Source organism: Somniosus microcephalus, chromosome 1 (assembly GCF_052327205.1).
Source record: "Somniosus microcephalus isolate GS21.2 chromosome 1, FLI_Smic_1.0, whole genome shotgun sequence".
Lineage (NCBI taxonomy): Eukaryota > Metazoa > Chordata > Chondrichthyes > Squaliformes > Somniosidae > Somniosus > Somniosus microcephalus.
Window position 1 is genome coordinate 163,177,741 of NC_140987.1, and position 17,133 is coordinate 163,194,873.

Genomic DNA, 17,133 nt, shown 5'->3' on the forward strand with positions numbered 1-17,133 from the left:
TAACCGAGAGCTACAGTAAAAGATACGGAGAGCTGAGAGCTCTGTATAAAGCAACAAACCCTGTTGCTTAGCAACAGGTGCAGAACAATGGCCACAAGTTCCAAGCGTCTGTCGCTTAGCAACAGCTGCAGCCACACCCAATTGCACAGCAACAGATCGAGGAAGGCAAGTAATATGAAGTAAAACTTACCTGAACCTACTCCTGAATTTTGCTGGTTAACCGAGATTTCTGGTTATTTAGGTGCCGGTAAATTGAAAGTTTCCTGTAGCTAGATTGAGGCAACAAATCAAGTCTCTCTTACTTTGCATTATTTAACTAGTTGCTTCTAATTCATAACCTGTGTTGCAAGCGCCTAGCGGTGTTTATACTTGGCTTGTAAATTACAGGCATTTTACTAGTGTGGAAATTCCTCCAAATGTGCACAGATGGATGCCAGTGACTTCAGACTGCAAACCATCAAGGCAAAAGTAACTACAACTTTATTGATCATGTAACAAAAAGGGTGATACAGGCACAAGCTGTTTGTTTTGCTGCACAATATCAATGTACTGTATTCACTACTTTGTACATATTCTACTGCAATGAAATTTAAAACTAAATGAAATGTTCTTTCCAGGTTGTAAATATGCTGATTTGCAAACCATTTCAAGTTGTGGTATTTAGCCACCACAGCCACAATCTGCAAATTCCACCTATGCAAATGTCCATCAAATTCTTCCATTTCAACTCATTAAGCATGGTTTGTTTCTTTCCCACCTTATTACAAGTCATTTGTGAATGTTTTGCCATTAACTTCAAGTAATCTTCCAGTCATAAATACATATTATATTTCTAAACAATGAATATTTCACAATTGTTCTGTAAGTGTTTGTACAAGTAATGCATAGGGTTAACATTGTGCTTACTGGACTAGCATTTCCATTATAAAAATGAAACTCAGACTACAGGTCAAACTTACATTAAGATGACATGTATCCTTTCCACCCCAGGCAAGAAAAAATGCTATTTAAAAAAATCACATGTTCTGTTTTACTTGTGTTTTAAAATCCAATGCCAAACTCCACGATGATTTCTGCCCTTAATCTTGTCCAATGTTGTTTACATTAACTATAAATACACATAAATGTTATTAGGAACACACACACAACAAAATATTGCAAATTACTGTTCTGCTGAAGCTGGATTCTGCAGCAAGTCCTGGACTGGAAAGGATGACATAACCTCCATATTTGAAGTTCTAATAAAACTTATTTCATTTTTTTTAGCCGTCATAATACTGCAACAGGAAAACTTATCATACAAGCTTCCATTGGCTCCACTATTCAACAGACTTCTAAATAAATACAAATATCCCAAAAATAGTCAAGAGTGTTTACTTTACTGCTTATACGGAATCCATCAGATATACAAAGAATAGCATAGATTGTACAAAGTCACTATCATCTTAAATAATTCTCTTAAATAGCAGCCAGCACACAATAAAAGTCACTTCATAGAGCACCGGAATGTAGATGTAAATGTGACATTACACAGGAAACTGATCAGATTTAAAATAAATCAAGCACAACAAACGCAATTTAGAATAAGATTTTCCAACATATCTTTCAATACGAATTAGATATTTTTATTTGGTAGACAATTGCATGGTAAACCTTTTGTGAAACTATTTCAAACTGGAAGTTCAGCATGTCTTTTATTTAAACGAGGGCAGGTTTGGCACTTTTATGCTGATGTCTCCGATGTTAATATTTCGAGGAATTTCAGGCAGGTTCATATTCTTTACTGCTGATACAGCTCTGGCTGGAGCTCCTGCTAGGCCAGCCTATATAAGGGTGTAAATTAAAAGATAGTAATTAGTAGAAGAGTACTCAAGAACACAAAATTCGAATTCAGAAATCGATTTGTTGGGTGAAAAACTCAAGACTGTATCCATTGTTCACTAATTACAACAAAATTGTAGATGTGTTCTTTATACACACGGTCATGATTTTTGGGGTCAATAGCAAACACTGGAAATGTTTTTTCCACCCAGCTTCTGAAGTGATAGGGAACATTTTTAATGCATTAAATTCATAATTTCTCTTTAGACAAACTGGAAACCATGCCTCAGGCACCTGAAATATCCAAAGTGTAATAAACCAATTAAGTTACTGTAGTGAACACAAGGTTTGAACATGTAATTCACTCAATAACCCAAGAATATTTCTAAATCAAGGAACTGGAAAGGTTTGGATTTTGCATTATTTTAAGTGGAACCATGGGATATTTTCTCTTAATATTTTTGGCCATTTCTACAAAACAGGTAGTCACTTTATTTTGTAGCAGTTTCAATATCTACAAAGATGATATCCACATTACTGCCTTAAAAGAGCTGCAAAATTTTATTAAAAACCTTCTGCGATCTGTATAATGAAATAAGTATGATCATGTCCATCTGAAAATACTGCAATATTCCTTTATATTTCTATTATGGTCTGGAATACACTGCCTGAAAGGGTGGGGGAAGCAAATTCAATAGTAACTTCCAAAAGGGAATTGGAACTATACTTAAAAAAGGAAAAAAATTGCAGGTCTATGGGGAATGAGCAGGGGAGTGGGACTAATTGGTAGCTCTTTCAGAGAGCTGGCACAGGCATGATAGGCCAAATGATTTCTTAGTTAATTCATCATATATGATTATTCTGAAAATGGAAAAAAAAAAGTATTTAAACAAAAGAACAAACTTGCGTTTGTCTTCGAAATAGTGCCGTGGGATCTTTTACATGCACCAGAGGGCAGATGGGGCCTCGGTTTAATGTCTCATCTGAAAGATGGCACCTCCGACAATGGAGCACTGCCTCAGCACCGCACTGAAGTGTCAGCCTAGAGTAAGTGCTCAAGTCCTGGAGTGGGGCTTGAACCCATGATCTTCTGACTCTGGAAGTAAGAGTTCTACCACTAAGCTAAGGCTGACACCTTTACAAAAAAAATGTAGATAGTGCTTCTCGATTCTACTTGATCCCTTTTCTCCCCACTAGGAAAATGGCAGTAGTATTAAACGTTTCTGGTGCTTTTTTGGGACAGTTTTAGAAACCGTCAGCTGTAATTACCACAAGGGTTCTCCCAATCTCACACTAACTTTGACGCAAGATTAGTGGAAGACCTGGTGAAACGGTGTAAATGGATATTGTGGAACCCCCGTGGAAATTCTACCCATCTGTACTGCTCCAACAATAACTAACTCTGCAGAGTGACTGGTTTATTTCTCACACAGAGAAGACTGAACTTAATACATCCGAAGCACCAGTTTAAGTCTATGGGGCATCAACTAGAGATGGTCAGAACTCACTTAGCTAGTGAATACCCAACAGATATCATTATCATATAAGAAAATATCCCAGGGCTGTTCATTATTTTGCACAAGTGGAGGCAGGATTTCACAATACCATTTTCAACCACAACCATGTGAAGACCATTTTTGTTGTGCTTTCCTCGAATTATCACCGCTTCAAGTAAAACTTCAACTTTACTCCTCCTTTTATACTCTGAAAGAGTATACTAACCATCCTCTGGGCACAGTTTCAAATTGCAACATTTTTTTTTAGTTGATTCCATCAGTGGACATAGTTATTGGGATGAAAATGAAGGACAAAGAATTTCTTTGTGATGTAACAAACTAAATACTTAGGCTCAATCCATATCTGTTTGAAATCATTTGGAAAAATATGGTTAAGCAGGCAAGGATATTTCCTTTAGGAAAGCATTAACTGATCTGACAGAATTTTTGTGACAAAGGACACTGTCCAGAACATTAACCATCCAGATGTTGATGGACCTTTGTATATTTCCAGCATTATCTGTTGTTAACCTCAGAATACTCTTCTATGTTAAAGTGTTCAAGTCCACCTTGGAAGAAGTCCTAGTACTCGACAAAAATCGAAGAAAGCAAAACAAAATAATAGACATCCCAAGTTGAAGGCAATTTTTTTAAAAATTACGCAACTTCTCAATGCAGAAGAGAACCATAAAGGTTTTGCACAAAATACCCTGCTTCATGTAGTTACATTTGTTCTAACAATATTTTTAAAGTCATGCACTGAAAGTTAAAAAGACAAAAATTATTACTGGGCAAGCTCATGCAGTGTTCAAGCAAGGGAGTCACCAACAGCTTTAACATTCTGGAAATTCATCTGTAAGAGTTCATCCAACATCATAACAAGCGATGCACAGAACTAATGCTTTGCTCACAGCAAATGAAAAAAATATGGAAAATCATTTAGAAAAATGTCAGGCTCAAAATTAGAGAACACACCAGGTATGTGAGCAGCATGTAGAGTTTGATGGAATTACTTTACTATGGTTATCAAATGGTCTTTATGCAAATTAAACAACATGTCACAAATTAAAATTATTTATTGCATTAAAATGATTGCACAAACAGCACGCACAATAGGATGACAATGAAATGTAGAAGGGAAATTAAACATAAAAAATAAAGTAAATTTAATAAAATTACTCTAGTGAAAAGTCAGATGACATAATTGACCAAAGAAAAACTATAAATTAAGTAAAACAATATCAGATGGATTCTAAGGGAGTTTCATAGCTTAAAAGAAAATAAAAATGTAGAGGAAGAAACCCTCATTATTCAGGCAAGATGATCAGATTTTAGACAGCCTTGTATCAGAATTTATGATGCAGCATTTTGCCACTTCAATTGCTTTTAGTCAAAATTATAGATGGATGAGAAAGCATTGTTAATGACTACTGCAAGTTAAACCAACCCCTTTTTATTTTCTCAAAAGGAGAACTATTAGGTAATGAATGGATGAAACTCACGACGGCTAAGAAAGATTCATGTTGCTAGTCTGATGACACACTCTACAGGTTATACTGCATGCATGCAATTACTAGAAATAGAAAACAAAATGAAGTCTGCAAGTAGGAGAACAAAATGAGGAGAAACCTATAGGAAGAATTAAGATCATCGGAAGAATTTAGCATCTAAACCTCATAACGTCCCTACCAGGAGGCGTATGATAATGAGCTGTCTTCCCATGGTTCCCCCACAAGTGGCCCATTACTCTGATGACATCATTTTGCTTTCTAGTTGTGAACAACAAGAGGAGGAATTATGGCGGGCCATTTAAAGGCTGCAGTACCTGAGAGATTATAGTAACAGTATTTATCTGTCCTGTCTGGGAGACTGAAAGATAAAGGTCTGTAAGAGAGAAGAATGGAAATAGCTAGAAAGGTCACAAGTTTTGGAAAGTGAAGAATGATTTCAAGACCACTTTGAGGGGGGGGGGGGGGAAATGCACCTTTTATTGTTATATACACAAATAGTGGAGAATGAACTGCTCCACCACAAACAGACTTTTTTCTCCCATTTCACTCCTGAAGGCATTGGCCCATGCTGGGCTATAATCCTATGGTGCCAGCTATCCCAGTACCTCACCCAAGAAGTAATTTTTAAAATCGGAAACAGCAAGTGGCAGTTTACTATTCATCCATGGAGGGAATAAGTTTAACTTTGTCCTCTCTGATGCTCACAGGAACATTTTCCAATTGAGGTCACTGGATAGCAATCAGGGGTGGGAAATTTAATGTTTTTTCTCCCATCCAGCCCAGAAATGCCAAAGCCAATTGTAGGGCCCAATTAGAGGTCAGCTAACAGCACAGACCAAGGGTCGAACCCAGGACCTTCCTGGTCTGTATGGCACATTTACCAACAATCATTAAGGAATGCTCAGGACACCTTTTAACACCATTCAGCACCTGCGTACAGTATTTTACTGATAGAATCGGAAACCTGTTGTAATTTTTCTCACGCCTGTATATGGCAAGATATTTTACCTATTGAATACCCACCAGCTACAGTATACTGTAGTACAGCAAGTCACTGGGGAACATACAGGCATGTTTATAGAATGCAGGATGAGTGGTGGGAAGAGGGGAGATAAGTACATCTAAGAGTTAAGATACCAGCAAGGAAGAGTTCAAATTACCATTTCATATCCCTGCTCCTCTTCAATGGCTAAACCTCAAGAGAATTTAAAGTGGTCTATTTTCTACCATAAATCAGTTATACTTATTAGCAATATTTACAGGACTACCCAGAAGCTGGCCACTTCAGTCACTCCATTTTTTTGTTCCTGTAGCATATGCTAGCAAGCACTTTACAATGGGCACATAGCAAGAACAGCAATAACGGATCTCATCCCAGCCAGAACAAATTTCATCAGCATCTTCTGGTCGATATGAATTAGAAGGAGGTATCAACAAAAGCCAGCTCCATGACCTAATTACCAAATGGAAGAATTTCTGTCCCTGCCCTGCCACTCCCCAAAAACAGGAAGTAAGTTATAAAAAATATTACCAAGGTGTTTTAAATGTAAATTGCACACATTCTCGGTCAATAATCTCTTACTGGATTCTAATGAACTCTTGATCACTCTCAAGCTGCTTTTATATTATAGCTCCAGTCTTGGGAAAGCAGCCTGTAAATGTAACACTTACCTGGAGTTAGTTGTTGATAAGGCAGTTGATCATCTTGTAAACGAGCTGTACCTGTGGATCCTGATGTTTCACAGATCTTAAAACTGACTATGGTAACTTGGCCAGTGTGCATTTGTGAAGTACTGAAGTCATGATGTCAGTGGAATGTGACATTATGACGCTACAACTAAGAATCATGGTTTAGCTTTGCCATTTCTCCCAGATTGTCCTGGCCATTGCTGTAAGCAACCTGGGAGAAAATAGGAAAGTAGAATTGATGGTCAGCACCAGCACACCAATAAAAGGAGGTGGAGCTTTGATGGGTGGGCACGGAAGCCAATGGGCACAGAGCATGGGTGGGTTTCCGCTAGCAGCTTAGGCTGTGTTGGAGCCTGTGAGAGCACTGGAGGCAGTGAAGTTTCCAAATAGTAGCTGGTGTATGTAACCATTTTAGGCAAGTACATGTGGTAATTTTTCTATTCCAATCTGATCCTTTTTCCATTTTCCTCACCACCACCCCACCACTTTCGCTGCATCTTTCCTAAATCTATAGCCTACCTGTGAGGGAACGATCAGGTAATTTTGGGAATTAAGTGGACAAAAAGCGAATCTGTGAGCAGCCGTCACTCCCTCTCACCAATGGAAACGCCCATCAGGAGCAGCTCTCACTCCCAGACAATCTAAATAATTCTCAAGAGAGTTACAACATCAAAACAGGCCATTCATAGTAATTTTTCTATGCAAAACAACATGAAGTGGTTCCTGAAGGAGAGCGCAATTTTCATGAGCCACTTAACAATCCACCATGTGACTACAACTTGACCTTCACAGCGGACGCAAAAGCAGCTTATATCCTCTGAAGAGTTTAGTGATTGAAGCAGAGATTATGACAACATTTAAGAATAAGTTAGATACCAGGAACAGTATAGTGGTTATGTTACTGGACTAGTAATCCAGAGGCCTGGACTAATGATCCAGAGGCGCGAGTTCAAATCCCACCACGGCAGCTGGGGAATTTAAATTCTGTTAATTAAATAAATCTGGAATAAAAAGCTAGTATCAGTAAGGGTAACCATAACCATGATTGTCGTAAAAACCCATCTGGTTCACTAATGTCCTTACCCGGTCTGGCCTATATGTGGTTGATTCTTAACTGCCCTCTGAAATGGCCTAGCAAGCCACTCAGTTGTGAACGAATAAAAAAAAAAAAAAAAATAGGTATATGGGAACAAAGCAGGCACAGGGAATTAGGGCTATTGCTAGTGTGGAAGTAAACACCAACACTGAGTGTTGTACTTTCTATGTAATTCTGTTTAGGTGGATGTCCTATGCTGTTCTTCAAAAATGTATTTTCCTGATGTCTGGCCAACATTCATCCCTCAACCAACACTACTAAAGACAGATCAAGTGGTCATTCATCTCATTGCTGTTTATTGGTTGTGTGCAAATTGGCTGTTATATTGCCTAAACATCAGTGACAGCACTTCAAAAAATAATTCATTGCTTAAGTGTTTGGGATGTCTTGGGGATGTGAAAGGTGCAATACAAGTTTCTTTCTCACTTTTTAGGGTGCATCCACACTCCAGTTTAAAGAGTCGGTGTGAAGCATTTGATTTTGCCCAGACCCTGCAGTTACTTAGTGTATGTGTAGCCTGAATCTGGCATCAGAGGCCATGCACGTAGATGTCAGCCACAGTAAATATCTGATAGCATGACAAGAAAATCAGAAATTTTATGGCCAGTAAAAGCATGACATCAAGTGAGAATGATTCATGGCTGTTTTGGGTTTTCCAAAGCATCCCATTAAGATTGGAACTTCCCTCTACGAGCTGGAACGCAAATATAACAGAATAAACCTCAAAAAGCACTGTGGGGCACTAACCCAGCTTCCTATCAAGCTAATTATTAATTTAAAAATTACGTTCAGACTTTAGGTAATATACATTTGTAAAAAAAAGTTTTTAAAGCATCCATGTAAATCTTTTGTGAAGCCCAATGTAGAGAGAAGATGCAGAATGCAGATATGATATGCAGTAGGTTTCCCCAAAGGTCACATAAATAACAGCCATCTAACTATCCTCTCCATTTCTACTTAATCGTCGTCTCCATATTTCAAACAAATCGAGACTATTCTGTAAAGTCCTTTTCCTAGGCTAAGAATTTCAGCTGTGTGCTGATTCGAGCTATTTGGGAGGTAGCATAATAATATTAGTGTATAATTACCATGTGTAATTTATCTTTCTCTGCCACTACGTAAAAAAACACTTCCTGCATAGTCATGGGAAAGCTGCTTTTAAAAACAACACATTCTAGGACTCAATTTTAATGGATGCTGAACCAGATTGAATAAATCAATTAATTCCCCATGCTCCAGGACATCCGCTCGCTCCCACGTGAGCAACAGCAGCCAGCATGCATCAATAAACAGATGATGTTCAGCATTACAATAGCCCATGTGTGTTTCTGAGCAGTACGGGACAGGGGCGAGGGCTTTGACCTGCCATAAACAGCTGTATATGATTCACATTGCAGCAGGGATTCTATGGCAAGCGCAACTTGGGGTTGAAAATGTTGAGGATAAGACTGATGATCAATACATTTATGTATTTGTTCATTTCTATGACTCTTCCAATCAATCAATCATTCAGTTCGCATGTAGTCCATTCTTTGTAGGAACCTCCTCCTACAGGGTTTTGTATAGTATTTTTGGCAAAGACAAAATTACCTGAAATGTTAACGCCTCTGTTCTCCCCAGAGATGCTGCCTGACCTGCATGTGTTTCTAGCTTTTTCTGTTTCAGATTTCCAGCATCTGCAGTTTTTTTTTTTTTAATTTAAAATCCTGATCAGCTACATTGTTTAGTTGCACAAGTATGGTTTAAAACCTGTTGCTGCTTAACATTGTACAAACAAACAAAATCCTGACATATCACTTTTAGCTCCCCATTTAAAAAAAATACTATGGGTTTTCTGAATTTACAGACTGGTCGCCTGATTTTCAATTTCCCTTGGAGCCTTTGCTTATTATCAATGTGAGATTGATAAGATAAAAGTGAAGTAATTTTTAGGCAACTTTGCCAATGCTCAGCAAAAGTTTCAGTTGCTGAACATCCTCAGCCTTCTACCTTCATGCTCAGCCCCAGCTGACCCTAGATATCAGGAGTTAGAACCTAAATATTAAGCCAGTACTCATCCCATTTTCCTGAATTTCCAGAAAAACCCCCACTTAATTGACTGTTTAAGAGAAAACACCATTAGAAAAACATTACATTGTATTTAAAAAGGTGCAAGAGTTACATAGGAATGTTAAAATTAAATGTTTGAAAGTACAGGTACAATCTTGGTAGGCTGACAAAATTGTTTCTCCTTCACATCGAAGGATAATTTACTATCGTCAATCTATGTCAAATGCAGACATTGAGTCATTAAAGCAGTTTATCAAGCCTCAGTTAAAATGTCAAGCTTTTAATCCATAAAAATGACCCGTTTTACCATATATGCAGAGTCAGCAGTTTACCAACATTTGGTATAATATTCCTCATTCTTTTGAATGTACATTATTCTCCATACACCAAGGGATTGATACTCAGTTGCTCAACAGGTAAAATCAGAGTTTTTTGAAAGGCCTCCTCCTTCTTCTTAGGCAGTCCCTCGGAACGGAGGATGACTTGCTTCCACATTAAAAAGGAGTTCGCAGGTGACTGATGAGTCCAATGCTGGACCTACAGCCTCTGTCACAGGTGGGGCAGAGGGTGGTTGAAGGGGCGGGTGGGTGGGGTGCTTTGGTTGACGTGCGCTCCTTGCGCTTGGCTTCCGCTTGCTCCCGGCGAAGAGACTCGAGGTGTTCGGCGCCTTCCCGGATGTTTCTCTTCCACTTTGAAATTATTTACCTTGACGAGGATCAATGAGAATGGAATGCTTTTCCACTTTTAACACCCAGGCCTAGAAAGTTTGCCTGGGTGCTGGAATTTGCGCCGCAATAGCGATCGCCGCAAATTCAGTTGAAGTGCCCCTAGAGGGAGACGGGGCGCGGCTCGAGGCACTCCGCGTCCCTCTTGGGGCGCTGAAAGTGAATTTCGCAGCGCTGCGTGCCGCAGCAACACACGCTGCGGTACGGCACGCTGCGGTACTGCAGGCCTTCCTCCCACTGTTAAGGGGGAGGGGCCTGCAACAGCGCGAGCCCCGATCGCGAGTGCCGGCAAGAGAGCCCGGCACCAAGGAGAAGTGCCGGGCTCTTGGGAAACAGCCGGCAATGCCGCGGGGGGCGGGGGGGGGACCAGGAGGCCGGGGACGGAGGTGCTGGCAGGCAGCCGCGAAAAAAGCGGCCGCCCCGCACCTCCACCTTAACTTGTGCCTCTGCCGGCGCAGCAAGGCCCCGTGAACCGGGCAGCGAACGGCGCTACAGCAGCGTTCGCCACCAAATATCGCGATCGGGGCGCTGCGCACACCGATGACGTCATCGATGGCAGCGCAGCGCAAAAGGCTAATGCCACCATTAGCGCCCCTGCTGAATATCGCGGGAGGCGCAGCCAGTGGCGCTGCAGCCACTGACTGCCTCTTTAGGCGCTAACAGGTGGCGCTACTCACCCAATCCCCCCCCCCCCCCCCCCCCCCCCAAGTGTCAGGATCAAGTGCTCCCAGCTCACGATATCATGGGTTACCTATGGAGAAGCATTCATTGTACTCTATCCCAATGACATGTCTCAATTCTAACCTCAAAAAACACTTTTGACAAGTGTCAATTTTTCCAGTTCTTGTAGCCTGAGTGAGCTTGTCATTTTTGTATTAAATTATCTTTTAAGATAAATTCTTTAGTGCCATGAACTAACATCTACCAGACACTGGCCAAACACAGCTTACATAGGTCTCTTACAGATTTTGGTATTTATAAATAGAGTATAAGAGCAAAGACGTAACACTAAATTTATACAAGACTGTGTGCAGAGTTGAGTGCTCCATTATAGAAAGACATTAAAGCCAGAGAGAGTGGCCAGTGTATATTCACTAGGCTGATATCAGGGATGGGAAACTATAGTTTGAAGGAGAGACTTGAGACACTAGGACTACTGCCAATGCAGAGTAAACTAATGGATTTAACAGCGGTTTCTAAAATTATGAATGGTTTTAACAGGGTGAATAAGGTTAAACCATTTCCTCTGGTTGGGGAGTCATTGACGAGGGGCTGTCAACTTCTTTATGCAAAGAACATGGAAAGCTTCATAAGTGGAAGTTAGGGAGAGAGCAGGGCAATGAAATTAGTTTTGGAATGCTGTAGGAAAGAGCTGCCACAGACATGATGGGCCAAAAGGCCGCCTTCTGTGCTATAAACCTCTATGGTTCTATGACAGTCAGAGGAGATTTTCATCTCATCAGTCTGAGCTAGTTGCAAAAGGCAGTGTACTTTCATACTGCAGGACCTGAAATCGCTTCCCCACCACGCTGAAAGATCATGCTATTAAGACTTTGGGGGAAATTTTAACCTAAAAAAAGGGTGAGTTGGGGTCGTGCGCGAAGAAAAAAGTGTGTTAAAAATCTGAATCCTGACCAGAACCCACCTGCCCACTTTCGGTTTCAACGGAGGCGGGATAGGGGGCAGGCAGCCAACACACTCCCAGGAGGCAGGTCCATATTTAAATATTATGAGGCTGGAAGCCTCTGTTTTAACCTCCATTTTGAATTTAACTTTAGCTGGTCGGATTTTGCAGGCCTCGTGAAACCTGCCAGCTAATGCAAGGTGAGGACTGCTGGGTCCAGGAGGTAAGTGCCTTTACACTTACCTCATGGATCCAGCGTCCCTACCTAACCCACCCCCAGCGATCGGAGACCACCTCCCCCACGAGGCCTCCTCTCCCCTGCCGTGCCTCCAGCTGCCGATTGATCCCTAAACCTCCCCGCCCCCCCAGCTTCTCTGGCCCTCCCAGTGTCCCCTGGCCCCCTTGTGATCCCGCCCTCCCTCTTCGTTGCGGCCTAGTGCCACAGGCCTACCCATCTTCCCCATTAAAATTCAGGCCTTTGAAACTAGTAACCTGATCCACATCATGTGGCATGTATCTCCATGCTGTAACCACTATGCCTTTACAGCACTTTGCTAGCAAAGCAGTTTGAAATTATATTTTTGAATGTAAAGTTTTGAACAAATGCCCTCTTTTGTAGAAAAATATAACAATGTTAAGCAGCGAGAACAGCAGGCATGGCAACTTACAAATAGAGTCTATAGTAACAGAATTTACAGCATAGAAACAGGCCATTCAGCCCAACTGCTCTATGCTGGTGTTTATGCTTCACATGAGACTCCTCTCATCCTGCTTCATATACCCCTATCTGCATATCCTTCTATTCCTTTCTCCCTCATATGCTTATCGCTTCTTCTTAGGCAGTCCCTCGGAACCGAAGATAACTTGCTTCCACATTAAAAATGAGTTCTCAGGTGACTGATGAGTCCAATGCGGGACCTACAGTCTCTGTCACAGGTGGGGCAGATGGTGGTTGAAGGGGCGGGTGGGTGGGGTGCTTGGGTGGACGTGCGCTCCATGCGCTTGGCTTCCGCTTGTTCCCGGCGAAGAGACTCAAGGTGTTCGGCTCCTTCCCAGATGCTTCTCCTCCACTTTGTACGGTCTTGGGCCTGGGATTCCCAGGTGTCGGTGGAGGAGGCTTGGAGGGTGTCCTTGAAGCGTTTCCTCTGCCCACCTGGGGCTCTCTTGCCGTGTTGGAGCTACGAGTAGAGCATTCGTTTTGGGAGTCTCGTATCGGGCATGCAGACGATGTGACCCGTCCATCGGAGCTGAGAGAGTGTGGTCAAAGCTTCAACGCTGGCCTGAGCAAGAACACGGACGTTGGTGCGCCTATCCTGCCAATGGATTTCCAGGATCTTGTGGAGGCAGCGTTGGTGGTACCTCTCCAGTGCTTTGAGGTGCCTGCTGTACATGGTCCATGTCTCTGAGGCATACAGCAGGGCGGGTATCACTGCTGCTCTGTAGACCATGAGCTTAGTGCCGGGTTTGAGGTCCTGGTCTTCAAACACTCTCTTCCTCAGGCAACCGAAGGCTGCACTGGCACACTGAAGGCGGTGTTGGACTTTGTCATCAATGTCTGCCCTTGTTGATAGTAGGCTCCTGAGGTATGGAAAGTGGTCCACGTTGTATAGGCTATTCGCCTCAATAACTGCATGGGATAGCAAGTTCCACATTCTTCTTATTTTCTGGGTAAAGAAGTTTCTCCTGAATTCTTTATTGGATTTATTAGTCACTATCTAATTTATAACCCCTAGTTTTGGCCTCCCCCACAAGTTGAAACATCTTCTGTACATCTACCAACAACTTGTATTTATATAGAAACATAGACGATAGGAGCAGGAGTAGGCCATTCAGCCCTTCGAGCCTGCTCCGCCATTCAATGAGATCATGGCTGATCATCCAAATTCAGTACCTTGTCCCTGCCTTCTCCCCATATCCCTTGATCCCTTTAGCCTTAATATATACAACTCCTTTTTGAATATATTTAATGAACTGGCCTCCACCGCCCTCTGTGGCAGAGAATTCCACAGGTTCACCACTCTCTGGGTGAAGAAATTCCTCCTCATTTCAGTCCTAAATGGCTTACCCCTTATCCTTAGACTGTGACCCCTGGTTCTGGACTCCCCGGCCATCATAAACATCCTTCCTGCATCTAGTCTGTCCAGGCCTGACAGAATTTTATAGGTTTCGATGAGATCCCCTCTCAATCTTCTAAACTCCAGTGACTATAAGCCCAATCGACACAATCTCTCCTCATACGTCATTCCTGCCATCCCAGGTATCAGCCTGGTGAATCTTCGCTGCACTCCTTCCATGGCAAGAACGTCCTTCCTCAGATAAGGCGACCAAAACTGCACACAATACTCAAGGTGCGGTCTCACCAAGGCCCTGTACAACTGCAGCAAGACATCCTTGTTCCTGTACTCGAACCCTCTTGATACGAAGGCCAACATACCATTTGCCTTCTTAACCACCTGCTGCACCTGCATGCTTACCTTCAGCAACTGGTGCACAAGAACACCCAGGTCTCTTTGCACTTCCCCTTCTCCCAATTAATAAAATGTCCCAAGGTGCTTCACAGGTGTATTAAAAGACAAAAAAAATGACACCGAGCCACATAAGGAGAAAATAGGGCAGGTGAGCAAAAGCTTGGTCAAAGAGGTAGGTTTTAAGGAGCATCTTAAAGGAGGAAAGAGGTAGCAAAGTGGAGAGGTTTAGGCAGGGTATTCCAGAGCTTAGGGCTGAGGCAATAGAAGGCACGGCCATCAATGGTTGAGCGATTATAATCAGGCATGCTCAAGAGGACAGAACTAGAGGAGCGCCGATATTTCGGGAGGTTGTGGGGCTGAAGGAAATTACAGAGTTAGGGAGGGGCGAGGCCATGGAGAGATTTGAAAACAAGGATGAAAATTTTAAAATCGAGGTGTTGTTTAACTGGGAGCCAATGTCGCAAAGCACAGGGCTCATTGGGACTTGGTGCAAGTTAGGACACGGGCAGCCAAATTTTGGATCACCTCAAGTTTATGTAGGATAGAATGTGGAAGGCCAGTCAGGAGTGCATTGGAATAGTCAAGTCTAGAGGTAACAAAGGCATGGATGAGGGTTTCATCAGCAGATGAGCTGATCCAAGGGTGGAGACGGGCGATGTTACGGAGGTGGAATAGGCGGTCCTAGTTATGCTGCAGATGTGTGGTCGGAAGCTCATTTCAGGGTCAAATATGACACCAAGGTTGCTAACAGTGTGGTTCAGTCGCAGACAGATGTTAGGGAGAGGGATGGAGTTAGTGGCTACGGAACGGAGTTTGTGGCGGGGACGGAAAACAATGGCTTCGGTCTTCCCAATATTTAACTGGAGAAAATTTCTGCTCATCCAGAACTGGATGTCGGACAAGCTGTCTGAAAATTTAGAGACCGTGGAGGGGTTGAAAGAAGTAGTAGTGAGGTAGAGCTGGGTGTCATCAGCGTACATGTGGAAACGGACGCTGTGTTTTCGGATGAGAAATAGGAGGGAGCCAAGGATAGATCCTTGTGGGACACCAGAGGTAACGATGCGGGAGTGGGAAGAGAAGCCATTGCAGATGATTCTCTGGCTACGATTAGAATGGAACCAGGCGAGTGCAGTCCCGCCCAGCTGGATGACGGTGGAGAGGCATTGGAGAAGGATGGAGTGGTCAGCTGTGTCAATGGCTGCAGACAATTCAAGAAGGATGAGGAGGGATAGTTTACCTTTGTCACAGTTGCAAAGGATGTAATTTGTGACTTCGATGAGAGCCGTTTCAGTACTGTGGCAAGGGCGGAAACCTTATTGGAGGGATTCAAACATGGAATTGCGGGAAAGATGGGCATGGATTTGTGAGGCAACACGTTCAAGGACTTGAGAGGAAAGGGAAGTTGGAGATGGGGCGTTAGTTTGCAAGGACGGAGGGGTCAAGGTTGTTTTTTTTGAGAGGGGTGATGACGGCAGATTTGAGGGAGAGGGGGACAGTACATGAGAGAGAACTGTTAACTAACATAGGAGCCAGAAAAAGAAGTTGGGTGATCAGCAGTTTGATGGAAATAGGGTCGAGGGAGCAGGAAGTGGGTCTCATGGACAAGATGAGTGCGGAGAGGTCATGAGGGGAGATCGGAGAGAAACTGGAGAAAGATGCGAGTTCAGGGCTAGGGCAGGGGGAAACCTTAGAAGTTTGGCCCAGTGGGCTAGGGGAAGGAAGGGAAGTGGCAGCTGAACAGATGGTCTCAATCTTAGAGACAAAGAAGTCCATGAGCTCCTCTCACTTCTTGTCAGAAGTGAGGGTGGAGACAGGGGAAGAGGGGTTTAAGGAGACGGTTAGTAGTAGAGAAAAGGAGCCGGGAGTTATCTTTGCATTCCAGAATGATTCTGGAATAGTGAGCAATTTTGGCAGACGAGAGCAGGATCCGATAATGCTTTATGTGGTCCAGCCAGATCTGGCGGTGAATGGCTAAACCAGTTGTCCGCCATATCCGTTCAAGTCTGCGTCCCTTGGACTTAAGGGAACAAAGAGGAGGGCCGTATCAGGAGGAACGGCCAGGGTGAGAGAGAGTAATTGTTTTAATAAGGACTAGGGCATCAAAGTTGCTGGTGAGGGTGTGGTTGAGCAGATTGGTAGCTGCAGAAATATGGTGAATGGAGGGCCAAAGGCTGGACAGTTGAGATTTCATAAGTACAATTGTAAGAGAGTTTTTTCTAGGGGCGGACACAGAAGGAAGTAGGGTTGTGGAGGGGAGGGTGGAAAGCGATACGAGGAAGTGGTCAAAGATGGCCTTATCTGCGATTGACACGATGGGAGAAACAAGGCCACGAGAGATGGCAAGGTCGAGGGGGTGGCCGTGAATATGGGTTGGGGAGTTTGCATGGTTGGAGAGATTAAGGGAAGACAGGGGGCTAGTGAACTCAGAAGAGAGAGTATGATGAATTGAGAGTCATCATGCCCTATCGAACCCCTTCATAGTTTTACAAACCTCTAGAGAAAAGTGTTCCAGCTTATTCAGTCTATCCTGGTAGTTTTAACCTTTAACATTGGCCAATGGAGTGGTTGCATTCTAGTAGAATTGAGCTTTAGCTGTAGTAGAGCATTCCTTGCCCATCATTGGGTTAAAGCAAATAGATTTACCTACTACTATA

At 42.8% G+C, this 17,133-nt stretch overlaps 1 protein-coding gene across 4 annotated transcripts in view; it reads right to left on the reverse strand.

Moving 5' to 3' along the window:
* Positions 1-457: 457 nt before the first annotated feature.
* ap3s1 (adaptor related protein complex 3 subunit sigma 1) overlaps positions 458-17,133 on the reverse strand; it is an 82,216-nt gene continuing 65,540 nt past the window's right edge. For 3 of the 4 annotated variants that reach the window (XM_085987071.1, XM_085987074.1, XM_085987072.1), the window contains one exon: positions 458-1,823. In XM_085987071.1, coding sequence (XP_085843197.1) covers positions 1,695-1,823 — 129 coding nt within the window. In that variant the 3' untranslated portion in view covers positions 458-1,694. Of the gene's footprint in view, positions 1,824-5,142; positions 5,202-17,133 lie in introns of all 4 variants that reach the window. The other variant, XM_085987073.1, reaches the window with a different exon arrangement.